Source organism: Panthera uncia, chromosome D2, assembly GCF_023721935.1.
Source record: "Panthera uncia isolate 11264 chromosome D2, Puncia_PCG_1.0, whole genome shotgun sequence".
Taxonomy (NCBI): Eukaryota; Metazoa; Chordata; class Mammalia; order Carnivora; family Felidae; genus Panthera; species Panthera uncia.
Window position 1 is genome coordinate 14,625,622 of NC_064818.1, and position 27,704 is coordinate 14,653,325.

At 45.0% G+C, this 27,704-nt stretch overlaps 1 protein-coding gene across 2 annotated transcripts in view; it reads right to left on the reverse strand.

The window, feature by feature from the left end:
* The window catches only part of MAP3K21 (mitogen-activated protein kinase kinase kinase 21), a 61,265-nt gene extending 34,941 nt beyond the window's left edge, over window positions 1-26,324 (reverse strand). For both annotated transcript variants that reach the window (XM_049644996.1, XM_049644994.1), the window contains exons 1-4: window positions 25,269-26,324; window positions 7,478-7,658; window positions 1,473-1,621; window positions 441-616 (exon numbers count right to left, since the gene is read on the reverse strand). In XM_049644996.1, the coding sequence (XP_049500953.1) occupies window positions 441-616; window positions 1,473-1,621; window positions 7,478-7,658; window positions 25,269-26,091 (1,329 nt within the window). In that variant the 5' untranslated portion in view covers window positions 26,092-26,324. The remainder of the gene's footprint in view (window positions 1-440; window positions 617-1,472; window positions 1,622-7,477; window positions 7,659-25,268) is intronic.
* Window positions 26,325-27,704: the final 1,380 nt, after the last annotated feature.

Below are 27,704 nucleotides of genomic sequence, written 5' to 3' on the forward strand. Positions count from 1 at the left end.
CTTACCAGTTGGAGATGCCTGTTTTAAGATTTAAGGGTAAAAGGACATGAATCGAGGATTTAATTTAAAGTATTCCATTTTAAAAAAAAAAAAAAGATGATAATGGGACTAAGAGATGTACAAAATGACAAAAAACTGACAGTTACTAAAGCTGGTTAATTTATACCAAGGACTCAGTATGCTGTTCTCTCTTCTTCTAATTTTTTTTTTTTTTTTTTTTTTTTTTTACTTTTGAAAATTTCCCTAACAAAAGATTGTTTCTTTTCCAAAGATACATTTTGAGGACACTTCTGTTTTGCTTCGTTTTAGCTGGAAGGTAAGAATCAGTAACTATTCATGTCTGAAAATCTTTTGCAATAGTGCTAACCGTGTTCTTGACTCATGTTTTCCATAATCCTCGCAAATGTGGGTATCTTCTGCGATGACTATATCTCTCTCACCTTTTCCTTTGTTCTCAGTTCATCAAACATTTGCTGAATTTCTAGCTTCCAGTCATCTTGCATGGAATGAAAAGATTCCTGAGGCAGGTCAGTCATAACTGCCTTTTCAATAGCAGTCAGTTGTTCAAGGATTAAGGGAAATGATGGACGAATGTGAGGGTCTTGTTGCCAGCACTCTAAAATAAACAAGAACCACATTAATTCCATTTCTTAGCACAGCCCAGATTTTCAGCCCATGCTGATGGTGTCTACTGAAGATCTGAAAAATCAACTGATGACGATTTTGAAAATTTTATTTTACACAGCATCCAGGCCAGTGGCACGTATACAATATTCGCTGTTAGGTAAGGCTCTTGTGGTTTCTCTTACACGACATGAATACTGGATGTGTGTGCTCCATGCTTCATCATGAACTGTGTGTATCAGGGGCCTAAGCTGCCCGGCCGGTGGTTTACAGGTATGGAGTTCTAGAACTTGGCCCAAGAAACCCAAAATCTCTAAAATGTTATAATCACATGAGAGGTTCTAAGAAATGGCCTCGTAATGAAGGAAGGTAACTAGCTGCCTACAAAAGGAGTCAGTTAATTTTTAAAAGCTAAACATCAAATAGATAAGGTCACGGCAAAACCACGCCGGTTAAGATCGTAAAACATTTTTGATCATTAGGTGGAATTTAAAATAGCAGAATGGAGCCAACTAAATTCTGTCTTTGAACTTTAGTGCTGTACTTGGTGAAAACTTTATTACCATTCGGTTGGATTTTGTACATAAATGAGTCACTGATAAAACCGGATTGTTTTTTAAAAAGTGACTTAATCCATCAATGCTTTACCTGATGTCTCAGATTGAAGACAAGGTTTCGGATTCATAAAATGGTACAGTTGCTTAAAAGCATCTGAAAATTAGAATTACTGCTGTACCCAAAGTATCCAAACGTACCCTTTTGGATACAAAATACACAGATGTTCTCCTGAGCGGTTCCCCTTGCCTCCACAGACCCACCGAAAGGGGGGGGGGGGGGGGCACAGATACCTTTCATGAGCTTGGCAAACGGCTCAGGGCAGGTGGAAGGAATGGGCAAAGTGAGCTTATTGACGGCTACTCCGTAAGCCACGGCAAGCCCATCGATGCCACGGTAGGGGACTTCTCCCGTGAGCAGCTCCCACAGCAGGACTCCATAGCTGGAAAGCAAAATTGCCATGGAGTTAAATGGGTCAAAGGGTGTCTTTTTCTTTCAAACACAAGGGGTGGTATAAATGCATATGAGCCCTCATTCAGCCCCGACTAAAAATCTTCCCTTCTGGGACGCCTGGGTGGCTCAGTCAGTAGAGCGTTAGACTCCCTTAATTTTATTTATTTATTTATTTATTTATTTATTTATTTATTAAAAACTGATCTCCCATTTTATTTAAGTTGTTATTTATTTTGAGAGAGAGAGAGAGAGAGAGAGAGAGAGAGAGAGAGAGAATCCCAAGCAGGCTCTGCACTGTCAGCACACAGCTCAATGTGGGGCTCGAACCCACGAACTGTGAGTTTATGACCTGAGTGAAAATCAAGACTCGGATGCTTAACGGACTGAGCCACCCAGGTACCCCTAGCGTCAGACTCTTGATTTTGGTTCAGGTCATGATCTCATGGTTTGTGGGTTCGAGCCCCATGTGGAGCTCCACGCTGGCTATGGATCCTGCTTGAGATTCTCTCTCTCCCTCTCTCTCTGCCCCCACCCTCCCTCATGCACTCTCTCTCTAAAAAAAAAAAAAAAGACCCTTCTCTTCCAACAAACCCTTTAGTGGCACGTATTCCAAGGTGCGAGGTGGGGTCTTCCACTGAATCCCCTGTTTAAACACACACAAGTACACACCTTCCCAGGAATCAGTTATGCATTAATTACAGGAATTAAAACTATATAATGAATAGGAAGCATAGAAGCAGTACATAACTGAACTAAACGGATCCAGAACCAGGCCACACTTTGATGTGGTGTTTTGACGTTTCTCCTTCTATCTCATTTTTCCACACTGGGATTAAACCTCTTGAGGATGGTCAGGGGCTGAAGACATTAGCCCCACAGAAATCTCATGTTATGCACCATAGGACTTAGATAGAACCATGTTGACTATTTTTAAATGGTTGTTTTGAAATTGTTCATCTTTCTGCCTCTCCCTTTATATCTTAAGAGTTGTGTTCCTAATATTTCTACCATATTGCTTAAAAGTAATGGACAAAAAAAAACAAAAAAAAATCAGCATGGGCCTCCCTGTGCCCACTAGTGGGACAAAACATCTCTTTTTTGTAACTCTGTATACATTAGTACCTTAGTTTCCCTTTATAGTCTGCAAAACATGAAGTACAAATTAGCTTTTGTTAATACATGAAATATCAGCCACTCCAGACATCCCATTTGATTTTAAATCGAAACACACAGGCAGGTAAGGGATGGTCATGTTTTTTTGTTTTTTTTTAATTCTACTGACATAACAAGTACGGTCCTATTTACTTTTCTAATCTTTGAAAAAATCATTACCTTTACGTTTTAAAAAAACCATTTGAAATTTAGAGTGGTAACTTGATTCTCATTTCTTATGTTTGTTGCTTATATATAATGTGTAGACATAGTTTTAAAGACAGCAGACAGAAGGTAGAAAAACATGCCTAAAGAAAAGACCACACAGCTCAGAACAGCATCAAAAAAGCATTTAACTTTGGCTTTGGACTTGCTTTCTGAGTCTCATTAGATTATTTTCTGATCTAAAGAGATGTGGGGGACTCAGAGCATCATAAATATAATAGAACAAGCCCTTCATGAAGGCGTGGTCTGCAAAAAGCTGGAAACTCTCTGGACTCCAGGCTCAGATCATCCCGGATACAATAACCTCTCATTTACACACTTCTCTGTTAGTGTCTATTGGACTCTAGACACTATACCGAAAACGTTCAGAATAAGAACGTAGCCATGGCGGAATGTGCCCAATCAATGGGGCCTTGGGCATCCTCCAGCTGACGTTCTACCAGCTCTAAGTAAAGATGTTTGAGTCCCGAGGCCCCTGAGTCCAGGGCTCCCTGAGGCCGAGGAACAGGGCACCCGTGAAAGACAATTGGATCCTGACTCAGCAGACTGGAGTCTGAGTTTCGGGAGTATCACTGCTTACTAGCTGTGTCTCCACTCACAAAGCCCTTAACAGCTGATTGTGAATTAGCTGATCTATAAAATAATAGTGATATCTGTTCTGCCATCCCAAAGCTGTTTTATATATTGTATATATATATATATATATATATATATATATATATACTGTGTGTGTGTGTGTGTATATATATATATATACTATTTTACATATATATACTGTGTATATATATACTGTTTTATATTGAAAAAAGGGGAATATATAATGCAGTACTTGTAAATTATATAATGCCATAACTATTAGCAATTAAGTGGAAACCAGTATTTTCCAAAGGTAATGACCTGTTTGGTGCCTTAAAAATTATCTACATTATGGTGCATTAGCAGAGATACTTTAATTCCAAGAAGAAGTAAATTTAATTTACAGACCAATCAACAAAAATCAAGTCAGAGCAGGAGACAAAAACAAAAACCTTAAAATAACTGGAAACTGTCTAAATTCAAAGCCATATCTTGCTATTCTCATTAGCACATAAGAAAACTAAAACAAACAAGAACAACAATATAACTTTGCTTCTTGGGAGTTTCCGCAAAGGAGTAATTCAAGACAGGTCCTTTTTCTGGAGAGCAGAGGGCTTATGTTAAGAATTGATGTCAAGAAATGGAACTATTTCAATGGGACTATCTTTAGAATGTAATGCATATGCTTCTGTCCGCTGCAAATGGGTAGGAGACAGTATAAATAAGGCTGTCTCCTGAGAGTTCAATGGCCTGATGAGCCAGAGTGATGGTAGCAGGGGTCTGGCTCCCAGGCCTGGGATGTGAGTATAATACTACTTACCAGCTTTACAACCTTGAGGAGATTTCTTAACATCTCAGTGTCTTGGTTACCTATTCTGTGGAAGTGCAGTGATCGCAGAAGATATTGTGAAAATTCAATGACAACGTCTGTCTAAGTTACTTTCCGGTGTAATAGCCAGTAAGGGGGAAGGACTGCGAGAGATGATCAATGCACTCACTAGTTAACGTACTCATCAATATGCTAGAATGCTAGTCTACTGCACAGAGTTAAGTCATGTCTCTTGAATGAAATCATTTTTAAAATTTTTTTTAGTATTTATTTTTGAGAGACAGAGAGAGAGAGAGAGACAAAGTACGAGTGGGGGAGGTGCAGAGAAAGAGGGAGACACAGAGTCTGAAGCAGGCTCCAGGCTCCGGGCCGTCAGCACAGAGCCGGACGTGGGGCTCAAACTCATGGACCGGACCATGAGATCATGACCTGAGCCGAAGTCGGACGCCTAACCGACAGAGCCACCCAGGCACCCCTGAATGAAATTATTTTTACGGGAATATTACAAAAGGAGATTCTAAGGCAAAGGAATGCGAAATTCAGAGAGGGGGCCTTCCCACCCCTCCGCATCCTGACATCCAAGGACTCAGAGTATGCTTGATGTATTAATGCGTTCTGCAGGTGTGTGGGGATGTTTGGTTCCACAACTAGGTGGCTCTAGAGGTCAGCAGTTTCTAGTCGTTTCCGTAGCACTTCATGTTTTTCTTCCTATCACCTACTTTGTTTTCAGCTGCTAACTTTTACCAGCTTAGCATCCCTCTCCCCCTTCTAGCTAGCTGCTTTTATTGAAAATCAGATCATCGAACATGTAAAACAGAGTTAGAAATAAGCAGATTTGAGAGAAGATGTGTCCAAGAAGTATATGGACTCAAGGAGCCCTATTTTGGCTAGCTTTAGATTTTTTTCCTTTTCTTTTTGCTTATCTCTTGATTCTTCTCTGTTTACAATAGGTGAAAAGTTGCTATAAAGCATTTATACAGATAGTCCAGCATTTATACAGCTTGTAATCACACAGTTTGTAAAAGAAGCACACAAAATGGAAGGGTTATAGTCTTAAGTAATGTTACTTTGAATATAAAATTGGTCCTTGGTGTATGTATCAGTTTCTAGAGTCTTGAAGTACAATCTCCCACAAGAATCACCTGTTTCCCTGAAGTATTTTGGTATTATCGTATGGCCAAAAAACTACCGTGGGTCAATCAAGAAAAGCACATTTAATGTTTTGTAGGGAAACGTCTGCTCAGACTCCACCAGCAGAGAATCTAATTTCTTAAGTAAGGGATGAGACTCAAACACTTGTGTTTTCCAAAAACGGTCCTAAGACACTCTGGAACCCCAATGCAGTTGATAAATTTCTGAAAGGCCATAAGTAGAACAGTTAGGTCATACTGAAAATGCAGAGGATAAGCTTTAAAGAAATTTTCTTGGAACTTCTACCAACAGACGCTCTGCCACTAACGGGATGTGTGAATCGGAGAGAGGAATTTCTGCAGCATCCAGTGATGACAGGGGGAAAACAACTTTTGTTGATCCCCAATTTGGAAGTCGGATCTGAGTTCTACTCGCGGTCTTGCTACCAAACAGATACAAACTCTTAGCAAGTGACCCTTCTCTCGGCCTGAGTTTTTTCTTGTGTAAAAAAACTGGAGTTTTAGTCACTTTGCAAACTACAAGGATGGCTGGAGTCAAAAAGTCCGAGAACAACAAGTGTTGGTGAGGATGTGGGGCTGTCGAGAGCCGGATACACTGATCGTGGGTGCAAATAGGTGGTTTGGGAAGTGGTCTGGGAGCTCCTCGAACGATGACCACACACGGAATTACCACATGGTGCAGCGGCTTCCTGCCTAGGTACAGACCCAAGAGAATTGAAAACCTATGTCCTCACAACAACTTGTCCATGAATGTTCATAGCAGCCTTATTCAGAATCGCCAAAGAGCGGAAACAACTCAAATGTTTATAGCAGCCTTATTTGGAATTGCCAAAGAGCGGAAACAACTCAAGCCCATCAACTGATTAACGGACAAATGAAATGTGGCAATCCGCCCAATGGAATATTACTTGGCAATAAAGAAGGATATCCTGACTCATTCTCCAACTTGAACCTTGAAAACATGAGGCTAACCAAAAAAGCCAGTCACAAAGGACCACGGGTTGTATGACTGCACCTATAGGAAATACCCACAATATGCAAATCTGAAGCTACAAAATGTAGAATAGCAGTTGCCTGGGGCTGGGAGGGATGGGTGTGGGGAGTGATGGTTGCGCTGCGTAGGATTTCTTTTTCGGATTATGAAAATGTTCTCAAAATTGACTGTGGTGATGGATATACAATTCTATTAATATACTAAAAGCCACTGAACTGTACAGTTTAAATGGGCAGACTGTGTGACATGTAAATTATATCTAAAACAACTGCTACGAAACAGCAAAAAATCTAGAATTTTAATGCTAGCTACAGAAGATGCCCTTTAAATAAAGGCAAGTTAGCTCTTGGGCATCGTAGCTATTAAACATACTGATTTTTCTTTGTTGTTCTATTACTGATAATGTCTTCATGCCCCAATCAGACATAGCTAACTAACCTGGGATCCTATCTGGTCCAGCCCTCCATCCTCAAAATGGAAGCTTTAATCTTTAGATGATGCAATCTATAAAATGAAGGAGCAGATCTCGATTATTTTCTCAAACTCCTTCCATGCTACTCTTGTCTGTAAATCATGAGAAATCAAAATTTTACTTAAAAAAAAAAGTAACAATATACTATTCTTTACTGACGAGCCTTACAAAATCTAGGCATTACTATTAGTTCAAGTTATAATCAGTTTTAATCAAACCTCGGATTTAACGAGAAGGTTCTCCTACCAAGTTATGAAGTCATGACGATAAAAAACCTCAAGTTACCTGTTCTGTTGTGATTACATCTTGACCCAAACCATGAAATCTTCAAAAAAGGCCTGTGTTCTCTGTTATGCTCAGGTGCTGAATACTTTGGGACTCATTTAAAGGAAGCATACCAACCAGTTTCTGCAGACGTCTGCGATCGCGCAAGACCTGGTGCTCACCTCCAGATGTCACTTCCCTTAGAAAACAAGGAGGACTTGATGACTTCCGGGGCCATCCAAGCGTAAGTGCCCGCGGCGCTCATTTTGGTAGTCCTGTGCCATTCTCTCGCTAACCCGAAGTCTGTGATCTTCAACGTTTTATTGCAGATGTTGTCATGCTCTATCTTCTCGAGCAGCAAAACTTAAAAAAAAAAGAAAAAAAAAAAGAATCAAAAGAATCAAAGGTGGAGTATTTTCACATTCTTCTAATTTTCTGATCCCAATGTTTCTTTGGTATTGAAGATACAACCTTCACCGCAGCTGGAAGATAAGTGAGAAATGGGCTTGTATTTTACCACCTTGCCTTACTTCCATCACCTATGTCATAACCTTTACTGGCTCATTAGTGCCTGCAGTGACAAGTTGTTTATTTTTTTAATCCACAGGCACAACACAGCTTAGCACTCTTTATGAATGTTTCCTTTTATGAGAAAGTAAATGATTTCTAGGGGCAAGAAACATTTACTGAGGTATCACAGGATCAGAAGTCTGTGAGTTCCGCCCCCCCCCCCCAACCGCCCCCGTTAAGAAAAGAATACACTGTTTTCTTCCTAGAAGGTAGGTCCTGATCTAAAGGCAGAGCCTCTACTGAATGTTTTAAAAAATTTTTTTAATGTTTTTATTTATTTTTGACACACAGCATGAGTCGGGGGGCGGGGGGGGGGGTGGCAGAGAGAGAGGGAGACACAGAATTTGAAGCAGGCTCCAGGCTCCGAGCTGTCAGCACAGAGCCTGAGCCGGGTCTCAAACTCATGGACTGCGAGATCATGACCTGAGCCGAAGTCAGACGCTCAACCGACTGAGCCACCCAGGTGCCCCATCTACTGAATGTATTAAAAAACACAGCAAACAGATGGACTGTCACCCTAAATCGTTACTAGCAAACACTATCTTATAGTAAATTTGCAAAATGCTTACAGGTTTTTAACTCCTAAAGATACTTGATGAACTGTGTTGCTTTACTGAAGCTCAAAATAGAGCAAAAAGTAAAAGCTTGAGATGAATATTATGCAGATGCTGCTTTTCCTAGCCCTCAGCCTCCTGTCAACATACAGAATGTACAGAGCAACTTCCAGGAGCTGAGGTCACTGCCAGAGTCGGCCCCTGAGCTCTCGTGTAACAGTAGCTGAAACAAACATGCTGCTCAGTCTCTCCCCACCTGCACCCCGCACACCCTGCCCTTTGAAGAACCTGGGCTTCTTCTCTCCCCCTGCTTGATTTCCCTCTGCCTATACCCATGCAGAAACGTTCCTGAGGTTTTCCACGCGACACTAATGTAGCTGCTTACCCGGTTCCTCCTTCCCATCTGCTACAAGGGGAAGAGTTTAAACCTACTGTTTTTGCTAACTTATCTCATTCCTTAAAAACCTGCAATCTGCCTTGTAGCTCCACTGGTCTTTTTCCAAAGCACCCCCTCCACCCCCCACCTTCTCCAATTCCCCTGCCACAGAATTACAATCGTCCTAACCGGCCAGGATAATGCATCTACCAGCAGATTCACCTTCCTAAAGTGTTATATATAGCATTCCTTTATTTTTAAACCTTCCGCACACAAACTCCCAATATAGGCAACAACGTGGATGAATCTCAAAACCGTCACGCCAAGTGAAAGCAGTTGGACATGAAAGGTGACATACTATGATTCCATTCGTATTCTGGAAAAGGGACAGAAATCAGATCCGTGCCTGCGGAGGCTGATGGCATAGGCTTCACTGCTAAGCTCCACAAGAGAACTTTTTGGGGTCATGCCAATTCTGTATCTTGGTGGTGGGGGTGGTCGTTGTTACAGGATTATACACATTTGTCAAAACTCAGCAAACTGAACTCCTTCAGAGGGTGAGTTTTACTGTATGTAAGTTACAGGGTGGTAAACCTGCATTACACAAAAAGCAAAAAGCAAAAACCAACTCCCGTGATTCCCGATGCCTCAGAGATGATGTCCACACTCCAACATGTGGGCCACCAGAGCTCCACCTCTGCACAGCAACCTACCTTTCAGACGACATCATCTTCCTCTGTATGTGTTTCCTCCACTTACACTCCTCATCCAGCCCCCACAGTGTCCTCTTGGTGGAACCTTCCAAATACCTCTAAGCAAAAGAAAATTACTCCCCCACCCTTACTCACACGAACCTTGTGTTTCTATTACGGCCCTTATAAAACACAGGGTACTAGAAATATTTGTTTCCACCTCTGACTTCTCCACTTAGACTACTAGCTCTGAGAGAGCGAGTGTGTGAGTTAGGGAGTGAAAGAAAAGAGAGGGAGTGAGAGACAGAGAGAAAGTTGGGAGGGAGAAGAGGAAGAGGGGGACAGACACGCTCAATTCACATTCATACTCATGTTATCTACACCGCGTCTGGTCTTCTTCAAGGCAGGTGCTTCACGTTTACAGATGAACAAAACACGCACATTGTTATAGTTGCCCTTTGCAGGTGCCCTTCCCGCCTAACAGAAGTAACAACAAATAAGAGAGTCCCTAACAAGTGCTGAGTTTTCCCATACAGCTTGCACACATCCATTGCTTCATTCAAGCCTCACAAAAATCCCAAGAGATGGGCCTTATCAGAGGATAATTAGTGTTAAAAAAAAAAAACAACAACAAAGCAACAGAACGAATCCATTTAAACAGTAATCAAATTTCAGAGTAAACAGGGCATGGTGGGGGGGGAATTGTTACTCAGGTTTTACCTTGAAAACCAAAATGAAAATAATTCCATTTCATCTTTTTTTTAAAAAAAGGACATTTGTGTAACATTGTTGCAACCATGTGCTAACTCTTAAAGGGATAAATGTAAAACAAGTATGTATGGAGGTCTTTTAGAATCAACTATCCAAACAACACCGGAGACCAGCATAAGACATTCTTCTTTTTTGATTTGTAGAACATGATCATAAAGAGGACCATTTTCCCAAACAGTTACAAGAACAACGAACGTCTACCAAGTACCTTCTATTCGTCAGATTCATTTACGGGTATTTTAATCATAAAATCCACACCCGCAGTGCAATGGGTAGAATCTATTTATTATCCGTACTTTATAGATAAGGAGGCTGAGACACAGGTGTTGGGTAATCTGTCAGGTGGCTAAAGGAGCAGCAAAGCTCCAGCAGTCTGACCCAGGGAAACACACTCCTGACTACTAACCACATAGCTCAGATGACAGCTTTTATCAATTTTTCACAAGAGCTTCCTTTATCCTTTAGAAATCTCTCTCCATTCAGGTGACCATTCTTTTCTTTCTGATTTCCTATCAGTGGCTAATTATCAACAGATCTCGGTGGAGGCGGTCTGGCACAGCGAGGAAGAACGTGCACACTCTAGGACCAGACTGCTTGCTTTGGAGTCTGCACTTTTGTTTCTTTGCCTGTCATGGGAATGGGGGCAGTAGGTACACCATAAGGTCGCAATAAGCAAGAGATGAGAACGTCAGATGCTAAGACCACTGGAACATATTGTAAAGATCACACACACACACACACACACACACACACAGCCTTTATCAATGGGTTTGAAAATGTTTTTAGTAAGTTTTTCAAAATCACCTTCATGGACTTCAGGGAACCTCGACTCTTTTTCAAGACTTGAGATTTCACTTTGCAGTGGATTTGCATTTTATCTGCATATCATCAAATGTTTACAAAATTAAACAGTCCTAAAAGTCAAAGAGTTCATGCAAATGGAGAGAGCCAACACTAGATTTATTTTTTTTAAGGGCTTTTATTTTTGGGAGAGAGGAGGGGGGAGGGGGGGAGAGAGAGAGAGAGAGAGAGAGAGAGCGCGAGAGCAGGTGTGAGGGGGGAGGGGCGGGGCGGGGCTGGTGGGGGGACAGAGGATCCCAAGTGGGCTCCGCGCTGACAGCAGAGAGCCCGGTGCGGGGCTCTAACTCATGAATCATGAGATCATGACCTGACGGTGAGCAGCAAGACCAAAATTCTACCATTTTCCCTACTTTTAAATTCGATGTTGTACTATATAGTGAAGGATGGAAGGGTGGGGGAGAGACTCCCTTCTGTTTGGAATATAGCCTCTTATTCCTTCTGTCCATCTAGACTGTACCTATTCTCAAGGTCCAGCTTCCGGAGGAAAACCTTCTAGAGCATCCTACAAGATAATGACCATTTCATCTTTCCAATCATCCATTATCCACATATCATGTTCTTCTGCCCATTATCTTTTCACCTGAGACTTATGGCCCTAACTTACGTGCAAAGCTACTTAATCCTAGGAAATGAATTTTATAGATTTCCCTTGTATCCCCCAATGTCACCTAACAAAGTACCCTCTACATTGAATGCTCAATGGACTAGCTGATATTAATGATAATTATCACCAGTGCTAATACGAAGAAAATTGCCTACCATTTACAGAGCCTCTCCTATGTAGAGTCAGTTCATCTCTACACTATTCTAGGGAGTGGGAATCATTATCCCGAGTGTACAGTCTAGAAATGTTATCCAAGAGCACGCGCCTACAACACAGGGCCAGATCTCAGGTTCTGTCTGTGGGCTACTTCCCCAGTCTTCTGCGAAAGCTTCTACTGAGAAAGCTACCGGTTGTAAGAAGGGGGCAAAACAACCAGAAATTTCATTTTGTAGACTGCTTAAGAGATGGGTTTTTTAATTTTCCTTCCTCCCACATCAGCTTAGGGTATATTTACTTCTCAGTCCTTATTCCCCACGAATATCAAGAAAAATAAATATCGGATCCCTTAAAACCCTAAATACTTCAACCACAGAAACAAACCAAAAACCAAGTTAGTCAGTTACTTTATCAGCAGTATTTCATTTTTCTGCTTCTAATACCACTAATTTCACTTTTAAACAATGGTTATTCTTAGCACCAAAAAGACCCCAAATTAATAATCAAAATGGCTTGCAGTTCTATAAAACATTGGCTTCTAAGACATTTTCACACACGTCTTCACTTTTACAAACATCCACATTGGAAGGCACAAGGGAGCACTGATGAAAACGGGCATAAAGATGATTGTACCTTCCCAGACCCCAGGGAAAGCTTGGCAACCCTTGAGAATAACTGAAAACAGAACAGTGAGAACCAAAAACAAAATATTTAGGGGCCACTGGGTGGCTCAGTCAGTTAAGCTTCCAACTTCCACTCAGGTCATGATCTCGTGGTTCGTGGGTTCGAGCCCCCTGTCGGGCTCTGTGCTGACAGCTCGGAGCCTGGAGCCTGCTTCGGATTCTCTGTCTCCCTCTCTCTCTGCCCCTCCCCGAGTTGTGCTCTGTCTCTCTCTCTCAAAATTAAATAAAATGTCAAAAAAATTAAGAATTTAAAACTGATTGCATTCTAAGTAAATGTCAGGGCTGAATGTGCCCTGAGCAGCCTCTGTAGTGAAGGTTTGAGGGCACCTCCCCCCACCCGGCCTCCAGTCCAAAGTCTCCACGGGAGCTAAGTGCCTCCACACTCTGAACAGAAAACAAGTTAAAATAACATTCTGAATGTCAAACGTTTAGACTTCCATGAAAGGCCCATTGTTCTGGATTCTGTTTCAGAGGTGTGCAGCAGAATTCCTGAAATTCCTTATCTTTTGGGCAAAGTGACCGAAACCAAAAATAGCCAGTGTCCCGACAGGTGGACTCGGGCACCTGGCCAGGTTTCAGCCTAAGGCCTCAAGGTCGGCGGCCAGCTTCCGCTTCCTGCCATGCCCCGGGAAGGGTCTGGAGCACACCAGCCAGCCGCCAGAAGAATGTACGGACCAGGCGAATACATTTTGGCCCCAGAAATGGCAAATTCTTGTTAGTAACCTAGCGACGAGCGTTTGAGCCCCCTTTTGTGAGACTTGAGTGAAGATTTTTGACCCTTGTTAGCCCTGTTCGTGAACAATCAGCCTTTACAACCTTGTACTTACTCTACTTATTCGACCATGAGGCACTTGATTTTTTCCGGCTCCTTTGAAGTTTCACATTGCTATTTTCGGAATTATCGCATATAATGTATATTTTTTTAAAAGCAATTACACTGTATCCATTCTGTTCTCTCACCACTTATGGGATTGCTGTGTCCAAATTCCATTTGAGCCAAATGGGGTAGTCTCAATTAATCTTTAACTAGAAATGTAGAATCAAAACAAAAGTCCTAAGAAAGAGAACAGGTTGACAAAAGCAAAGTGTGAAAGAATATAGCATTAATACACATTGCTTCTGTCAGCCTAGGGAAGGTGACTGAGAATTTCAAGTCCGAAACCAACCGTCTATGAGGGATTAAGTGATGACTTTCTAAGCTTACCAAGTAGGACCACATCTGCACACATTTCTTTCCATCTATTCCCCCACTGGCACCTTGTCGCCTCCCCCAACACACACACCACTCAGCCACTCCTAGATCTGCAGAGGCAAATCTAAAATTTCCCCCTGGCCTTCAAGCCCCCTCTGGACCTCATCTGACCTTTCCAGTTCTTCTGGTGCCCTCTAAAATGAACCCCGCATCCTAACAATTCTGGGCACTGGTGCCCACCTCTGGAAAACACAGCACAGCACCCTAGCACCTGCTGTACGGAATGCCCTCCCCTCCTCCCCTCCATAAAAACCACACGGGGCAGGCACCCCACTTTTTGCATAAGCATCAGGGCACCAGCACTGCCTTCCACTGGGAGACCACTTCCAAGTCTATAACCCTTTTGGAATCTCCAATTCCCTTCTCTAAAAAAAAAGCAAGAAAAAAAAAAAAAGCACAACTCCCTCACTCTCCTGCTCAGATCGCACAGGAGTCAGTAAATAACGGCCTTTGGGTTCTTCCTGCAAGACCTCAGCTAGAAGTTTCTACTTTCTAGTGCCGCTCTCGTTACACTTAAGGTCTTCTCGTACTTGTCCCTCTCCTCTCTCTGATGATATTATAAGTGACTGGAGGGTAGAATTTACACCTGGTTCACCTTATTTATTTATTTATTTATTTATTTACTTACTTACTTATGCTGCACACACAGCAACTGGCATTTTTATATGCTCGGTAGGTATTTGTTAAATGAACAGCTACCTAGTGTATGGGGGGAAAATGAATGTGAGGGAGATGAACTGTTACAAGCTTTCTCACGTGAGGTCAGCTGCTACCGCAGAAAACCAAGTCAACCTCCACACTCCTGGAACAGTGTTAGGAAAGGAAGACTGTTCTACAGAGAATTACAACAGGACGGTTATTTGAATTCCTATCCGTCTGCAGCATTTGACACGGTTGATGGTCCTCCTCTGAAACGTGTTCTTCGCTGACCTCCGGCGCATCCCCCGCTCCCTGGGGCTCCCTTTCTTTGCCAGCCGCTCCTTTTTCTGGTTCCTGCTCATCTCCCCGATCTCTAATTACTGCAGACCTCCAGGACTAGGGTCTTGGATCTGTGGTCCTTCTATCTACTCACTCCCCAGATAATTTCAGCCCACCTCAGGGCTTTAAATACCATTTCCATGCGGATGACTCCCAAGTATTTACCTCTGCCCTGGTTTCCCTTCGATCTGTTCTCAAAGCTGCAGCCAGTGAGGTCCTGTTACAAGATGAGTCAGATCCCAATTCTCAGTTAGAAACCCTCCAGGGTCATAGTAAAGTCAAAGGTCTTGGGAGACCTACACGACCCTGTCGCCACCCCCTCACGACCTACTGTTCTGCTCCAGTCCTCTCCTGCCACACTGGCCTCCTGCTTTAGGGATTTTGCAGGCTCTGTTCCCTCTGTGAGAGTATTCTTTTCCAGATGGCCCGTTTCCTCACTTTTTCAGGTTTTCCCGATAACCCACCTTTTCTGGAAGGCCTTCCTTACCCATCCAACCTAAAACTTCAACCTCTCACCTCAACAGATTCACCCTCTTCAAACTGAGGTTTATCAACTCTCCAGCATGCTACATCCTTTATGATTTATTATTTAACATCTGCGTTGTTTTACTGGAATGGAAGTTCCAGGAGTGGAGGAATGCGTTCCTGCTTTGCTCACTATTGAACACCAAGAGCCTCTCGGAAAGTTCCTGGCATAGAGTCCACAACCAATAAATAACTGCTGCATAAAAGAGTGCATTAGCTTACTGAATACAAGATGGACTTCTATAAAGAAGATGCAGATGTGGTCAGCGAAAATAGAGTTTCTCATTGCTCTGGCGCCCAATCCAAAAGCCACCGTACAGCCCCTTTCCTGGACACATACGATACTCAGTTTGAATGAGAAAACTTCCTACATTTCATTGTGTGAAAATCGAGCTCAGTATTTGTGTCACCTTGGTCTTTTCACAAAGTAGGTGACAAAGCAAACGGAGGGAGGAATTCTTCCACCATATGCTACACTGACATATCAGTGAACAGAAAGTCACATATCTCATACTATTGGATTCAACGTTTGCAGAAAAGCAGAAACCCAATGCGCTCCTTCAAATCACCTTATGCCAGGAAGAACTCAAACATTCCTGCGTGCGGTCAAGACTCTCCCCCAGATGGCACGTGATTTGGTCTTTGGCCAATAGCTTAGAGAACTGGACTAGGAATGAAACCCGGTGGTGAAACGGTTACAATAGCAACACAGTTCTTCGTGCCTCCTCCTTGACCCTCAACTTATCAACCCAAGTTGCAAGCAGAGCTGCCACGGCACGCAGATGGCAGCACCTGTACAGAGAACAAAGCTCCAGACTGTGTCCTCCTGCTGCTGGCTCGTCCCAATCAAGCAAATCAGCCAAATCAAAAAGACCCCCCCCCCAAGATGAATAAATACATGACTACACGATACTCTACACCGCAGAATGACTAATAATGATGTTGAGGCTGTAGAAAACTTTTAGGCATCAAGGAGTTCACGCACAACAACTTTGGGAAGTATTTAAAGCACTCAAAGTCTTTCCAAGTAACATACAAAAACGAGTCTCCTCGCCAGCTTACACTTAGACTGTGTCTTACAGCTTACTTCCTCAACGCTTTGACATATGCCAGGAGTCAGCAAACTACACCCCACGGGCCAAGTCCAGCCCATGTAGACAGCCCAATGTCTACTTTGTAAATAAAGTTTTATTGGAACACAGCCACACTCATTTGTTTACATACTGTCTGTGGATGCTTTCAGCTACAACAGCAGAGCTGACCAACTGCAACAGAGACCTTAAGTATTTACTGTCTGGGGCTTCACAGGAAAAGGGCGCCGACCCCAGGAGTACACTATCTCGCTTTATCCTCACATCACCCTATTCAGGAAGTCAGTGCCCGTGAGCCCACAGTTGGTGAGCCGTGGAGTCAGGGTGCAGACCTCCGACACCACAAGGACACTATTTGTCACCCAACGTCAAAGGCCAAATGCTTAAAGATATTCCTTTCCCCAGAGACACAAGCCCAGAAGAAGACACCCAGACTCTCACCCGGTGTCCTCTATGACCAACCATCCAATTTCATCAGACAGTGAACTGGACTTGAGATGTAGTGTGTATTCATGGAAGAATTTATAGATCAACCCAGAAAACCACCAAGAAGGAACCCACAAATCTGGCCCGGAGAACAATTTCCGAACTTGGTGCCGCATTGAAATCATCCAGAAGCCTTTTAAAAAACATATTGCTGCATCGAAAGCCCAGATTGATTAATGAATGGACAGAGTTAAATTTGTGTTAAAGCAAGTTAGCAAAACATTAATGGCAGGAGAGTGTATAAATGCTCGCTTAAAGTTCCTTCAATTGCGTATTTCAAGATGTTTGAAATAAAATGGTAGAAGAAAATTCATTGCTTGTTCCCGACTACGGTCAACTAAATCAGAATATCCAAAAACGAGACCAGGGATTTTACTTTTTAAAAGCTCACAAGGAGGGGCGCCCGGGTGGCGCAGTCGGTTAAGCGTCCGACTTCAGCCAGGTCACGATCTCACGGTCTGTGAGTTCGAGCCCCGCGTCAGGCTCTGGGCTGATGGCTCGGAGCCTGGAGCCTGTTTCTGATTCTGTGTCTCCCTCTCTCTCTGCCCCTCCCCCATTCATGCTCTGTCTCTCTGTCCCAAAAATAAATAAAAAACGTTGAAAAAAAAAAAAAAAAAAAAGCTCACAAGGAGCTTCCGATACCACATTTGGTGTACGAACAGCTGCTCCAGAGTGCCATTCGTTACCAACAGAACCGATCGTCTGGCCTAGAGGGTCTCAAAGTATGGCCCAGGGGTCCCTGGGCATCCTCACGGTGGCAAGAGATTGCAGAAGCCACAAAGTGGCTTCCAAAGCGTAAAACAATGCCGCTCTCTCCTTTCTCAGTTTGTCTTGGAAAATAAGAGGTCCCTCCCCCGCATTAAAAATGCTTTATGTAATGGGTATGCTATTCTTCTATTATTAAATATTTTTTTTTAATTTAATGTTTATTTTTGAGAGACAGAGAGACAGAACACAAGCAGGGGAGAGGGAGAGGCAGAGGCAGAGGGAGACACAGAATCCAAAGCAGGCTGCAGGCTCCGAGCTGTCAGCACAGAGCCCAACACGGGACCCGAACTCGCGAGCCATGAGATCATGACCTGAGCCGGAGTTGGACACCTAACCGACTGAGCCACCCAAGCGCCCCTATTATTAAATATTTTTAAGTTTATCATTTCAGGTTTCTAACTTGGTAAATATCAGTAGCTATAACCCACGTAAACAACAGCTCTTTGGGGTCCTGATGATAAACATTTGAGAACTGTTCATCCAGGCAGTAGATGGAGAAGATAAATGCTCAAGTTCTGGGATCAGAGGCTCTGGATTCAACAAGGGACCTTGACAAAGGCAAGTAAACCCTGGCTTCAGTTTCTTCATCTGTAAAATGGGGACAGTCAAAAGGTTGCTGTGAGGCATAAATGAGAATCAGGTTTGGGCAGTGCCAGTACTTTGGATGCATTAGATAAGTGTGAGCCATCGTTCCTATTACGGCCATTGCTTAGGTGGTTTTTTTGTTTTGTTTTTTTTAACGTTTATTCATTTTTGACAGAGAGAGAGAGAGAGAGAGAGAGAGAGAGAGAGAGAGAGAGGGGGAGAGAATCAGCGGGGGAGGGGCAGAGAGACAGGGAGACACAGAATCTGAAGCAGGCTCTAGGCTCTGAGCTTCAGCACAGAGCCCGACGTGGGGCTCAAACTCACGAACTCTGAGATCACGACTTGAGCTGAAGTCAGACGCCTAACCAACTGAGCCACTGAGATGCCCCAGGGCCATTGCTTAGTTAAAGCACTTGAGATGAAGCAGCATTTGAGAGAGATGATTTAAAAATTTTTTAACATTTATTCATTTTTGAGAGACAGAGCATAAGTGGGAGAAGGGCAGAGAGGAAGGAAGACACAGAATCTGAAGCAGGCTCCAGGCTGCAGCACAGAGCCTGATGTGGGGCTCGAACCCACGGATCAGGAGATCATGACCTGAGCTGAAGTCAGACGCTTAACTGACTAAGCCACCCAGGCGCCCCAAGAGAGATGAATTTAAAAAAAAATTTTTTTTAACATTTATTCATTTTTGAGAGACAGAGAGAGACAGCACGAGTGGGGGAGGAGCAGAGAGACAGAGGGAGACGCAGAATCTGAAGCAGGTTCCAGGCTCTGAGCTGTTAGCACAGTCTCACTGACCGCGAGATCATGACTTGAGCTGAAGTCAGACACCCAAATGACTGAGCCACCCAGGCACCCCAAGATGAATTTTTAAAAATAACTAAATTCATACTGATTGGAAGTCAACTGTAAAAATCTGCTTCAGGCTCCCAAATAAAACCAGCACAGTTCTGCCAGCCTGTGTAGGAACCCTTGCTCTGCCCCCTGACATTCCTTACTGAGGTGTTTCACCTTTTGGGAGCTCCTCAAGGCTGGGGAGGGTTTGGGGACAGTCACTGACACTTGGAATGAAAATCATCAGCCTGGCATGGTAAATCTGGTCACTATTTCCTAACTCTAGTGAATCAGAGACAGAAAATGCTCTCAACTAACTCACCAAATAAACAGTGATTATAAAAACCAGGCTCCAGTCATAAATGATAAACAATTTACGTCAAACCAGTGTCTAAGTATTTTAATTTTTACTGCCCTGCTGATAAGCTAGGATAGGACAGTCATAAAGCAAATTATCCCAGGCTCGTGTTTCTTTTTTCCGTACAAATGTTAACCTTTCAGCCGACCAGACCACGTTCTTCCTGAAAACTTTTAATGGCTGCCTCTTGTTAGTCTATACATGTTAGTATGGCGTTCAAGGCCCTCACTCACTGCTGGCCACGTGCTGAATGCCTGTTTCCTTCCCACGAAACTCCTTGACTGCCCTTCATTCTAGCTGCACCTGACTACCCTTGGTTCCCTAAAAATGTCCTTTGTTTTCATGCCAGTTTTTCCACAAACGCCTTTGATGAGTAAAAGAAACATCAAACAGATTTCCTCTCCAGGACTCTGTCTGCATCCAAGAGAGGAATTCAGCAGACCGTATCAGAAATCTAGAAATTCAGGCTCAATGAGGTTATACAACTTGCCCAAGGTCACACGGCTCCTAAATGACAACACTGATAATCGAACCCAGGTCTGACAGAGGTGGAAGGCAATGCTCCCGCCAGTAGCTACGCTGTCCTGGAGAAGTTCAACCCTTGAGTGCAAACAGGGCTTTCAGACACCTTCTGAAATGGATGGAGTGGTCTTCCCTTCTCTTCTTTCCTTCACTAGGCTTTGATCCACTTGACAACGACTACAAGCATGATCTGATCAGATGCATAGAGTGGAGTCAGCCTGCATGATCCAGAACCAAATACCTGACAGCCCCCCCACAACCCTAACAGCTATAAAAAAATGAGTGCTGGCCTAGTTATTTTTTTTATTAAAAAAAAAATTTTTTTTAACGTTTATTCATTTTTGAGAGACAAAGAAAGACAGCATGAGCGGGGAAGGGGCAGAGAGAGGGAGACACAGAATCCAAAAGCAGACTCCAGGCTCATTGCTGACAGCACAGAGCCCGACATGGGGCTCGAACTCACGAATTGTGAGATCATGGCGTGAGCTGGAGTTGGATGCTCAACCGACTGAGCCACCCAGGCGCCCCATGGCCTAGTTATTTTTAATATGCAAGTCTGAAAATGGTAGGGGAAGATGTGGGGACCCTTCATCATTGCTATTGTTCTAAAAATATATCCTTTACCTGGTTTTTTTTTTTTGTTTGTTTCAGAATGAGATTAGCCCTTGCCACCACTGGGGTATCTGTACTCATCTTCCTGCGCCCCTTGGAGTAGAAGGAGGCTGTGGCATGAAGCTACACGTCTGGAATAAAAGAACAGACGAGAGAAGGAAGAAGATGCGTGTCTTTTAACTGATAATAGCGTAATTAATAGCTCCTCCAAATCACTCTGATGAGCTATTTAAGCACCTTATCTGGAGATGACAGTTCCTATAATTTTCTCAAATAGTTCCTTTATTTACACCGTACTAATAAGAAAAACTAAAAAAAAAAAAGAAAGAAAAGAAAAAAATTCCTTTTGTAGTTTGTTTTAGGGAGAGCTCTAAATTGCCCTTGGTAAAAAACTTTATTATCAGTTATTATATAATAGAAAATGCCACTGAAAAAAAAAAAAAAAAAAATGTCCCCACAAAAGAAAAAAAAAAAAAAAAAAAGATCAGGATAAAAAAAATCACTGAAATGAAAAGTATAAAAGCAAGTAGCTACCAAAATCTGTGGCTCAGTTTCTCACGAGATATTTGTTTTCTGCTAAGAGCACCACCACCACAACTCGGTAAGCAGTATTAAAAAACGAACCGACAGACATAAATTATGCCACATAATCTTGTCTTCAATCCTGAATCACGCCAGAATAAACAAAACACAGACTCAATCCCAATAATTCAAGCAATCCTCAGTGATTCGTGTACTGTACTAGTTTGTCTCCACTCCTCCTTGGTAACTTCCCTGAAAACGACTTCCATTGGGTGAAACCAATGCCTTCTTTGGCAGGAGCAACCTCCACAGCCTCCGCGTAGGCCAATTTCAAGTCCGTTCTCCACAGCAGCGAGAGTCATCCTGTAAACACACCATCCGATCCCAACACTCCTCTGCACAGAATGCTTCCAGGCTCCAGACAGTCAGCACTCAGAGCGGAACCCCCCCATGGGTCACGGCCGCAAGCCCCACCATGCCTACCCCTGCTCGACCCTCGGCCTCAGCCTTCTGGTCTTCCCCCCTCTCCCTGGGAAGGGAGGCTCAGGGCTGCTTCAATCTCCCTTTGCCTGGATCTTTGCTTGACTCATGCTTCCTCCTCACCCACGTCTCTGTGTCACTCCTCAGAGTGGCTTCCCTGGACCACCTGTCTGAGTGACACCCTCCCCCTCCGCCCCATCACTGCCTGCTATCACCATGCTTAATCCTCTTGACCGTACTCACTCACATTTGCCACTGCATGGCTACCGTCTTTCTTTCTCGCTAGGCTGCGTCCTGTGCCAGCAGGGATATTGTCATCGGGTTTGCCACTGTGTCCCTAGGGCCCAGTAGTGACTGGGGAAGGGGAGGGGGAGGGCTCAAGGTTTACTGAATAAACGCTCAATGATTTTTCTCCCTTCTCTGCATGGGTGGAAAACTGGCCAAGTTCATAGGAACCCCATGTTGCCTCATACTGTTCTCTAGTTGTTGCATACAGACTTGGCAAGGCATTTTCTACACGCTTTGCACCCCAGGAGTGACAGGGCCTAGCATGTTTTAACAACATAAATGATGCTTAAAACGCGCTAAATTTGGCTCAACTTTCAATCTTTGGCTGTTAGAAAAGGAACAAAGTAGTTGATTCCAACACAACACAGCTATGATTTCAACATAAACCCCACCTCAAATATATGATAAAACTTAAAAAGACCAATGAGAAAAGAGGAAAGAAAAAATACCAAACAAAAGCCATATCTTCCTATGACAAATTTAAACATTTGTTTTAAACAATAATTTCAACTAACTTGGTTCCAGGTAGTTTTACACTGGCTCTTTGTAGGCTCCAGAATGAAGATAAAATTCAATATTGATTTTTAAAACCTTGTTTACATTATCATTAACTCACTACCACCATTAGCAAATAACCAATAAATTCAAACAAAACACACTGTAATAGAATTTCACGTTTGAGAACACTCAAACGTCTGAACAAGAAGTTATGGCTTCAGGGGTGCCTGAGTGGCTCAGTCAGTTAAACTCTTGGTTTTGGCTCAAGTCATGATCTCGTGATTTGTGAGTTTGAGCCCCGCACTGGGCTCCATGCTGATAGTGCAGAGCCTGCTTGGGATTCTCTCTCTCTCTCTCTCTCTCTCTCTCTCTCTCTCCCCCTACCCTGCTTGTGCTCATGCTCTCTCTTTCTCTTTCAAAGTAAATAAACTTAAAAAAAAAAAAAGTTATGGCTTCACAGATCACAAGAGAATTCCCAAAGTATCTGCATTTATTCATTGAATAAATAAGACCAGAAAGTGAGGATAAGGCAATGTGCTAGGCACTGTGATTTGCACATTTTGGGACCTATTAAAAATATCCACATTATAGTAATTTAAAAACTATAGCAATGGTCCTACTGTAACAAGTACTTGGCTAGGCTAACGACCAAGCCAATCACATCTTTTTCAAAGTACAACAATTTAAAGCAAAGACAGCGTTGCCTGACAGTTACAGAAATTAAAATGCTCCAGGAAGTTTGGCAATTTATTCTGAGAGTGAAAATGCTTTCAAAAACTAAGTTGCAGCATATAACCACGTCCAAATGATACATCCACTCCTGTGCAGGAGTCTATGTGCCACTGTTCAAGTTTCCTGCTGTCATTAAAAACCACTTAACCATGTTATTATTCCAGGGTCATGTTATTTCTTTTTACTACTTAATAGTATTAGCTCTATGAAAGATTTTAATTCATATAAAAAGGTTGGTGATTGGAACATGGATTATTCTCCCCATCTATGCTTTGACAAATACTAGCAAACGTACTCTACCTTTATGAACAGATTCATGAAGACCTCAAGCATTATCACCATCCAACAAGACAAGACAAACTAAGGATAATGCAAAGTAATAGTTACAGGCCCTTTACTTTTTTGGTCTAAGGATCAACCTAACCCAAACTATTTGCCTGCGTTGGTAACTGACGCCCTTCAACAGGGTAAGTAAGCCTGTAGAATGGCAGGTTCCACGTGTATCACAGAACTGCAGCAAATGCCCAGGCAGAGCAAGCAATGATGTTCTTTTTTGCTGTCCTTAAAACACCAGGTTTTGCAGAAAATAACCAGCAGATAAGGACTTGCAGGACATCACGGAGGAGAGAACTTATGGAACCCACAGACTGTGCACACACACCTTGTTCTGCAGCAGGTTAGACCTATCTATCCTTCAAGGAAAGCATATTCCAGGAAATAAGCACCAACTGGTAGTGAACGCTGTCAGGTTTGAAGCATTTACAAAAGTAAGTACATTGAAAATTGTGTTGTCTTTACTGTAACATGTAGTCCAAAAGTAAATAATCCTAGGTCCTCCATGTGACCTCTGTCCAAACTCAGAACACAAGACCACTGCCATTTTTCTATGCCATATCTTGTTTGAATTTGCTTCTGACACTTGAGTAGTTGCAAACTATAAGACTATAATTTGTATCGGGGGTTGGCAGGAGTCCTAAAAAAAAAAAAAACAAAAACTAAAACAAACTATCCAATGCTTGCCTGCAGGTACCAACACTTTAAATAGTCTGATTCCCATAATGAAAGTCGGATATTCGTCATTTTCAAATAACTTTCAGTGCGGAAGAATTCTGAATAGGAAAAAGAATCCACACACATGAAACAAATACATCATTTCTTCCTGTCACTCTTTTTTCTGCAGACTTGGGGAAGGACAATGTTTCCGTTTGGGTTAGCGCCTGTCCCAGCAGGTTTTACCAGGTTGAAAGACAGGCGGCTGCGGTAGGCCAATGCCAGTTCTGGCTGCATCTTTAATCTTTCACAAGATTTCATCCCATCCTAAGAATATGACGGGATCTTCAATGCTAAAGAACCAAGTTTCAACAGCGATCCCATTCCCAGTTTTATAAGGTGAAATTTCACAGGATTCGGGGTTAGCCCATTTGTCAGTTCTCTATGGACAGCTAGAAAAATCCATCTTGATTTATAAACAAAGTAAAGGACACAGGCCAGGTCTTCAAGATTTCAAGTACGTGTGCAAGGACAACGCGCTTGCTGGTAGCCTAAACGTGCATGATGGCACAAACCGGTGTTTATTTTCTGGAGACCTGTCATCAACACTCAAGCTACCAAACCAATGATAAAATCCCACTTTCTGTGCAGAGACGTCTGAATGAAACTCTTTGGAAACTGTCAAAGGACACGAAGCCATATTCAAAGTGGTAAAGAGCGACTTCAATTCAGCACTCGTAAAGCGGAAGGAAAGGAGGAGTTTGATGAAGCCGACAAGGAGGGCCATGGGTTCCCCAGGTTATGAGGCCCCGGTTTGCAGTTCCATAAAATGAGCCACTTATTGTACCTCAAGGCCAAACGGCACCGTGGGGTTTCCAGGAGATCCAGCTATTTAACAACTGTTTAGTCATCAAGCAAGACAGAGCTGCCTTTTTAAAAAAGGCATCCAAAAGCAGCAAAACGAAGTCAAGGTGAGTGCGTCACCTGCCCCAAAGCAAGTAACCAAGGTCTAGCGGGATCTCTGGGCCCCGAAAGGCCTGCTCAGGAGGTGCTGCTGGAGCCTCCTTCCACCTGGTTCTACGCCCGGGGGCCCGCCCAGGGCTGGCACGCGCGGTGGGCTCCGCCGAGCCAGGCTGCGTCTCCCGCCCCCCTCCCCGCCCACCACCTCCCCGGCCCACTTACTGTTGCTGGACTTGAGGTCCCGGTGCAGGATGGACACGACGGCCTCCTCGTGCAGGTAGAGCATGCCCCGCGCGATCTGCACAGCCCAGTTGACCAGCACGTGCGGGGGGATGCGGCGCGCGCGGCGCGCACCGGGCGCGCGCGGGTCCGGGGCGGCGTTGGCGGCGGCCAGCGCGCGGTTGAGCGCTCCGCCGCGGGCGAACTCGAGCACCAGGCAGAGGTGCGGCTGCTGCAGGCACACGCCGCGCAGCTCGATGATGTTGGGGTGCCGCAGCATGGCGAAGAGCCTCGCCTCCCGCCGCACGCTCTCGGCCGCCGCCGCCGCGTCCTGCTCCGGGTCGCGCCGCGCCGCCTTCACCGCCACCTCCTGGCCCTGCCAGGTGGCGCGGTACACCTGCCCGAAGCCGCCGGCGCCGATGAGCTCCTTGAGCTCCAGCCGCTCGAAGTCGATGTGCACCGGCGAGCCGGGCCGCGGCGGCGGCGGCGGCGGCGCGGGGCTGGCGGCCGGGCGGCACGGCGCCACGTAGTTGGCGGGGAAGATGCCCAGGCGCCGCTGCACCTGGCCGGCCCACCAGCCCTCGTCGCCCGACACGGAGGCGTCCTGGGACAGCACCTCCACCAGCTGGCCGCGCCGCAGGCTCAGCTCGTCCTCCCCGCGCGCCTCGTAGTCGTACAGAGCGGCCCACAGCCCCGCTCCCGCCGCGGCCGGGGCGGAGGCCGAGCCGCCGGAGGAGGCGGACGACGACGACGCGGAGCCGGCGGGGGCGCCCCGGGCCGGGGACACCGGCCTGTCAGCCGCGCCCTCGGAGCCCGGCAAGGCCATGGGGGGCGGCCGGCAGGGCGACGGCGGAGCGGGGCGACGGGCTCAGCCTCCGGGGCGGCTGGGGGCGCGCATGGTCCGGCAAGGAGGGGGGGTCGGGACGCGGGGGTTCACGGGCCCACCACCCGTAGGCCCCGACGTCGGTCCCCGTCCCGCCTGGGTCGCCTGTGCTGCTGCAGCGGTCCCCGCGGTGGCGGGCGCTGTCGCACCATGGTGGCGCGCTGGGCCTGCGGCGGGCCTGTGGCAGGCTGGGCCTAGCCGCGGCCTGGGCCCGCCCCTCCGGGCCCGCCCCGCCCCGCCCCGCCGGGACCTGCCCACCGCGCTGGCCCGTCACGCCCCCTCGCGGCCCGCCCAGACCCCGGGTCCGGGGCCGCCCCCGCCGCTGACGCTCAGGGGCTTGGGTGCGCCGCGCCCACTTGGCCCGGGAGGCGGAGCCGGCAGTGGGTGCACGAGGTTTTCCAGAAAAGTCAAGCCAAGGGTAAGGCTTCGGGGAGGCCACAATTCTCCAAAAAGCAGTGCAGCGGCTGAGGAGGATCCGGGGCGCTGGGGCGTGACGCGAGGGAGTAGGTCGCAGTTCTGGGAGAGTCACAGTGCATCTCAGAACAGGTCGCAGAACAAATCCGTATCAGCCTTTCCATATCAGTTCCCGGACTGCGAGCATTGGAAATCCACCGCCCAGCCCAGAACTAACCAGATTACGGATCCCCCGCGCAGTGAGCTGCAGGTTGTAGAGGCCCCGAAGCTCATTCTTCTTGACAGATAATCAGTCCCGCATTTGCCTTTCTTTACTGGTCCCTCGAGTGGGAAAGAACCCCCTGTCCCCTGTGAACCCACAGTTTCAGGTTTAGGAAGCGTTGGCCAGACATTCCCAGAAAAGGCGAGTAGAGCGAGGGAGTCTGTGCCCAGAGCTCCAGCCTTCACTGCTGTGCTGACTGTTCATTCACAGGTGTTTACTGGCGCTTCGCTCGGGACGAACTCTGTACAGAAACGTTCTGGGAAGCAGGGCCTCCACCCTTATCCGTTCGCTCTGTGCAGGGAAGGATAGATAAGCTCATAAGAGATGGAAAGTGAAGCTTTTATGTCTGAGGGCAGGGAGCATGTCAAGGCTAGCGATAAGGAGGAACTTTGAGATTTTCCTGTATGAACATACTTTTTTCTCTGTAATTTTTTCATTATTTAAGAAAATCATCTTCGAGAGTTTACTGGGTCAGAAGGGCTGTGGAAAGGAATAAAATGACGAGTTCTCATGAAATGGTCTGCCACTGTGAGACATAGCCCGCCTTCTCTCCCTGCCCAGACTCACAGACTCCCTTCTCTGCCCCATTACCCTGGCACCCCACCCCACCCCTGTTCTACCCCCCTTTTACAGTTTCTGTCCTGATGGTGACAGGCCTAGACAGAAGTGGGTCTCCTGTCTCTATTGATGGAGATGTGGGAAGAAACCTTCCAGGTGTCAATATTTCTCATTTAATGATTAACGAGCACTTACTCGGTCTAAGCCCCTATGCTAAAGATTGGAAGTTACAAAGCCCCTTCTCTAGAGAATGATAAGGGAATAAAGAAAGCTCCACAAGAGAAGAATAAACCAGTTGTCCTGGGCTCAAGGTGAAGAAGCA